Below are 6,033 nucleotides of genomic sequence, written 5' to 3'. Positions count from 1 at the left end.
CAAGCTCTCATCAAGTAAGCAAGCCAAGTTACCAGATGTGATGTTAGCAGCTGCAAGCAAACGTGTCCCTCAAACAACTGTTGACAAGCTAATCATCAATTTTATATGTTAAAGTGTACAGCCATTTACAGTGGTAGAACAGCCAGCTTTCAAAGAATTAATTACCAGACTGCAACCTCAAGCCAAAGTCATCTCCAGATCCACCGTCCGTACCAGAATCTGTGATGCTGCTGACGACATGAAGAAGACTTTGATTGCAGAATTGGGTAAAGCCAAATTCGTTGCAACCACCACAGATTGTTGGTCAGCTCATCAGAAAAGTTACCTTGGTGTAACTTGCCACTGGAATAATGAGGAGACCTTAGAAAGAAGATCTGCAGCACTAGCATGCAAAAGATTAAGGGGGTCTCACACATTTGACGTGATTGCTGGTGCTCTTGATGATGTCCATTGTCAATACAAGATTAGAGATAAAGTAGTAAGGACCACAACCGATAGTGGATCCAACTTCCTCAAAGCGTTCCATGTGTTTGGAATGCAGAAAGATGCAGAGGTAGATGACGATGAAGAAGACATGGATGCTCTTGACGCAAGTGACCATATTGAGTATCATGATGCAAGTACAATCCTTAATGAAGACTCTGGTATGGAATATCAACTACCCCCTCATCAACGATGTGCATGTCACTTGCTAAATCTTGTGGCAACAACTGATGCTTCCCTTGCAGAGGCCATGAATGACACCTACAAGAGGCTTTTTCGTGCAAAATTTGCAAAATGCCAGGACATTTGGAACAAAACTGGGCGATCTCATTTGGCTAGTGAAATGGTAGAGGACAAGTGTGGGCTACAGATCATTCGCCCCAATGCAACACGTTGGAATTCCACCTGTCTTGCCACTGAAAGAATTATACGCATCATTGATGAGAAAGGTGAAGATTCCATTAGGGGTGTATGTGACGAACTCAAGGTGAAAATGTGAGTAATATTAGTAGTTACCATGTATGCAGTCTTTCCCTATAGTCATGATTTGGCTTAGTTGTTTGTTATAAACATGTTTTATCTTCCAGGTTGAGTCCTGCAGAAGTTGCATTCCTCCGGGAGTATAGCATCACCATGAAGCCACTGATGAAAGCTTCAAACATCCTCCAGTCCGAGTCCAGTGTTTACATGGCCTACCTGAAATTATATAAATATAAAAAGCATACAGAAGGATTTTTGCCGTCTACAATTTAGAATGCTTGGAACACATCAGACTGATTCGTCAAACCTGCTTTCCTGCAGTCTGTGTTCTTCTGACTATTTTGTAGTAAGTAACTTATATACTTAGGGGAAATGTATCTGTGTTGCCCTTTAAGAAATTTAAGTCTCAAATATCAGCTTGAATTATTTTTGATAAATATTCTCAAGTGAAAATGTAAAGTTCATAATTTTTCTTTGTCTAACTCATTTGTAAAAATTATATTTTTTGTTTCATGTGATGAAGTCACTTCCTATTATTCACTTCCTGTTAGTTAGTTCTGCATGAAAAACAATGAGACAGACATGGTGTGCTCTCTATGATAATCCATTGCATCCGCTTAAAAATTGTTGTTTACCATTGTGTACAAGCTCTCAGCAATGTTATAGCCATTGTAATCGCTGCTACAAAAAGAACAGTAGTTTATGCTTATGTTAAAGTCACTTATAATGCTGTTAGTCAAGACACTAGACACTTAATATTGCTGTATTGTTTTATTACAGTTTTCACCACAAATGTTAATGAGGAATAGTGACAGTAAATGATCAACCTTACTACGACTCTGTCTTTATTGGCTACGGTTTAACTTGGTGTTTAGTCAGAGTTTCAACACACTGCACGAGGACACTACAGTGAAAAGGCATCAATTGATGGTTAAGTGGTTAAGATGGCTACAAGCAGCAAGTCATCTGTGTGCAGTGCAAGAAGTGGCAAGTCATCTGCATCATTGGCAAGTGCAGCCTGTGCCCGGGCCAGAGCTGAAGATACCAAAGTGAGAGCATCATATGCCAGCAAAGAGGCTAAACTGAAAATGGAAAAGACCACAAGGGAAGCTCAAAATCAGCTGGAAACCATAAGAATAGACACTGAGTTGGAAGTGTTAACGCTACAACGAGATGCTGAATTAGCAATGCATGCTGCAGTTGAAAGAGGAGGACCTGAATCAGAGACAGTTAAAATTGAACGTACCAGTGCATTTGTCAATTCTCAAATTAACCTACAGGATCATGCTCCCCCTCCACTCTTATCAGCCTTACCCGTCGCTTACTATTCATGCCGTCGCTCCTCCATTTCATGCCATTTCATGCTGAATCACATACCTGCTTCGTAACATGGAGTCCAGCTGCAAAAGACACTTCACAAGCACAGTCTATCAAAAATGAGCCAAAGTCTGAAAAATGTGAGATGCACATACCTGCAACAAACCTATCTGATCTGTCTTCATGTGTTATTAAATCAGAAGTTGGGAGGACCACCCCCATCAAGAATACACCTGTTAAGCCTTACTTTGCTCAATACATTCCTCCAGCTAGCACACCACCTCAGGCAGAGGAATCTGGCGAAACGGTGAAGCTGATCCACTCAATGCATGTCAGTAACCCCAATTTTGCTTTACACAAAGCATGGGAAAGACTATGTGAGTGCTATGCTGCACCGGAAATCATTGAAAGGTCACTGTTTCAGCAATTGAACCATTTCCCTAGGATTTCAGCTAAAGACCACATCAAATTACGTGAACTCTGGGATTTGCTTATGGAAATCCAAGGAGCTAAAGAAGATGGTTATCTAACCGGTTTGTCATACCTTGACACTTCATGTGGAATCGCACTAATTGTAGATAAGCTTCCATATGGGCTTCAGGACAAGTGGGTGACTTCTGGGTCATGGTACAAGGAAGAAAATCATGGTCGCTTTCCTCCCTTTGAGTATTTGAGTATTAACCAGAAGCAGAAATACTTTTGCTACTCGGAAGAGATGTCATCAGGGCACACAAAGTTAGGTAGCAGGTTAATGAACCAAACAACGCCCCCTTTGCCCAACGACTAGACCTGGGCTGGGTAGTAATAGGAGAGGTGAGCCTGGGTAATGTACATAGGTCAATGGTCAACACATTCAATATCAATGTGCTGGAAAGAGGCCGGCATTCAATTTTTCAACCCTGTAAGAGCTTTATACATGTCAAGGAGATGCAGCAAAGTGGTAGCACGTCTACCAAAGCAACTGAAAAGACGATTGGACAGACAGTGTTCAGTAGAACTGAACATGACAACTAACCTGGTCCATCCATGGAAGACACAGCTTTCCTAAAAATAATGGACACTAACGTCTACAGAAACTATGCTAAAAGCTGGGTAGCTCCTTTATCGTTCAGAGAATAACAATAAGGAGCAAGTTGTTAATTGTTCCACATGCCTGCAACGGACCCTGAAGAGAAAACCTGAGATGCAGCAACAGTATGTGGCATTTATGGAAAAGATATTTACCAATGGACATGCCGAGGTAGCGCCACCACTGAGAGAAGTGGATGAATGTTGGTATCTTCCTACATTTGGGGTCTACCATCCCCAAAAACCCAATCAGATCAGGGTTGTCTTTGATTCCAGTGCTCGATACTCTGGCATCTCTCTCAACGATTTGCTTCTCACAGGCCCCGACCTCAATAACTCACTTGTCAGTGTCCTGCTACGCTTTCGGAAAGAGAACTGGCACACCTGTCTGAACCTACAATCCCAAGGCTTGAACTTTGTGCTGCTGTCTTAGCAGTAGAGATGGCAGATCTCATTAAGGGTGAGCTAGATCTAATGTTGAATGCCATTAAGTTATTTACGGACAGCAAAGTGGTGCTCGGCTACATTTATAACGAGTCACAATAGAGTCCAATGCATCCGTCAGTCCTCGAGACCTGAGCAGTGGCACTATGTACGTACGGAAGAAAACCCTGCAGATCATGCGTTGCGATGTTTGCCTGCATCCTGCCTAGTGCAGACTTCTTGGTCTACCGGTCCCTCCTTCCTGCGTCAGCCACCTGCAGAAAAAAATCAAACAACTGAGACGTTTGAACTAATTGAACCTGAAAATGACTCAGAAATCCGATCACAAGTACAAACATGTGCTACTAACCTGGAAGAACCTGAGCTTACCTCTAACTGATTCCAAACGTGCTCCACCTTCACCTCCCTCGTAAGAGGAGTAGCATTCCTAGTTCACATTGCGAAATCCTTCAAGCACACAAACCCAAACGGCAAATGCAAAGGTTGGCATAAATGTGACTTACCTCGTACTCTTGATGAAATGGACCAAACAAGGAATGTTATCCTTAAAGCAACCCAAAAGGCTGCATTTGCAAAAGAACTTTCAGCCCTCCAAGCTAACAAAGCTTTATCCAAAAGTAGCTGCTTACAGAGACTCAGTCCAATCGTGGAGGACAATTTAATTTGTGTTGGTAGATGACTGAAGTTCTCTGAGGTTGCAACTGCAGAAAAGAATCCTATAATTCTCCCCAAAGATAGCCACATATCCCTACTGCTCATTCGACATCACCATGAGCAAGTGAAACATCAGGGCCGCCACTTGACGGAAGGAGCAATCAGGGCAGCAGGATTGTGGATCTTGGGAGGCAAGTCACTTATCAATTCAGTACTCCATAAATGCATAACCTGTTGCAAGTTTCGTGGAAAGCTTGAAGAACAACCTACCATCTGAACGTCTGAATCTGTCCTCCCTTTACATATGTGGCTCTCGATGTATTTGGACCCTGGTCTGTCACAAGCAGATGCACCAGAGGAGGACAGGCAGAGAGCAAGCGGTGGGCCATCATGTTCTACTATATGAGTTCAAGAACTGTGCACGTCGAGGTCATTGAGTCGATGGATGCATCAAGTTGCATAAATGCTCTCAGACGCTTCTTTGCACTTAGAGGCCCTGCAAAACAGCTCCGTTCCGATTGCGGTACCAATTTCATCAGAGCGTGCAAGGAGCTTGGAATGGACAAAATGGTACAGAATTACCTCAGTGAGCAAGGATGCAGCTGGGAATTTAACCCACCACACATTTCTCACATGGGAGGCTCACAGGAGCACCACAAGTTCAGGCTCTTGCAAACCAGTTCTGGACCCGCTGGAGCCATGGATATTTACCTGGCTTGCAACACAGACAAAAGTGGACAGTACCTCGCAGGAACCTTCAAGTAGGAGATCTAGTTCTGCTCAGGGACAAGCAGATAGCATGCAAATGTTGGCCTATGGCCAGAATCTCTTGCCACACTTCCTGGAAAGGATGGCCACGTAAGAAAGGTTGAGGTCACAACAACTGACCAAGACAATATAAAAACATTTCTAAGGCCAATTGCAGAAGTTGTTTTACTTCTACCAAAATACTGATATAAAAACTAAGGTTTAGCCCATTCACAAGTTCATAGTGACCTCACATAGGTCAGGGGGGAGTGTGTTGTCCTTTAAGAAATTTAAGTCTCAAATATCAGCATTAATTATTTTTGGTAAATATTATCAAGTGAAAATGTGAAGTTCATAATTTTTCTTTGTCTAACTCATTTGTAAAAATTATATTTTTTTGTTTCATGTGATGAAGTCACTTCCTGTTTAGTCACTTCCTGTTAGTTAGTTCTGCATGAAAAACAATGAGACAGACATGGTGTGCTCTCTCTCTGATAATCCATTGCATCCACTTAAAAGCATCGAGGCAATGCTGTAAGTTCATTTATATGACACTAGATATGTTAAAGAACACATATCAGTGATGATTTTGATAAAAAGACGATGTTTTGATAAGTTACTAAAAATTGTTGTTTACCATTGTGTACAAGCTCTCAGCAATGTTATAGCCATTGTAATCGCTGCTACAAAGAGAACAGTAGTTTATGTTAAAGTCATTTATAATGCTATGTTAGTCAAGACACTGGACACTGAATATTGCTGTATTGTTTTATTACAGTTTTCACCACAAATGTTAATGAGGAAGAGTGACAGTAAATTATCAACCTTACTATGACTGTC

General features: G+C 41.9%; 1 protein-coding gene across 1 annotated transcript; it reads left to right on the top strand.

Moving 5' to 3' along the window:
* The first annotated feature begins 395 nt into the window (after positions 1-395).
* Positions 396-1,236, top strand: LOC132098579 (uncharacterized). Its single transcript, XM_059504644.1, has 2 exons — positions 396-978; positions 1,071-1,236. Exons 1-2 carry the CDS (start codon positions 536-538, stop codon positions 1,234-1,236), a joined length of 609 nt encoding a protein of 202 aa, XP_059360627.1. The 5' UTR covers positions 396-535.
* The last annotated feature ends 4,797 nt before the right edge of the window (positions 1,237-6,033 follow it).

This window comes from Carassius carassius, chromosome 22 (genome assembly GCF_963082965.1).
Source record: "Carassius carassius chromosome 22, fCarCar2.1, whole genome shotgun sequence".
Taxonomy (NCBI): domain Eukaryota; kingdom Metazoa; phylum Chordata; class Actinopteri; order Cypriniformes; family Cyprinidae; genus Carassius; species Carassius carassius.
The sequence above is the reverse complement of the archived record's forward strand: the minus strand, read 5'-3'. Positions and strand labels throughout refer to the sequence as shown.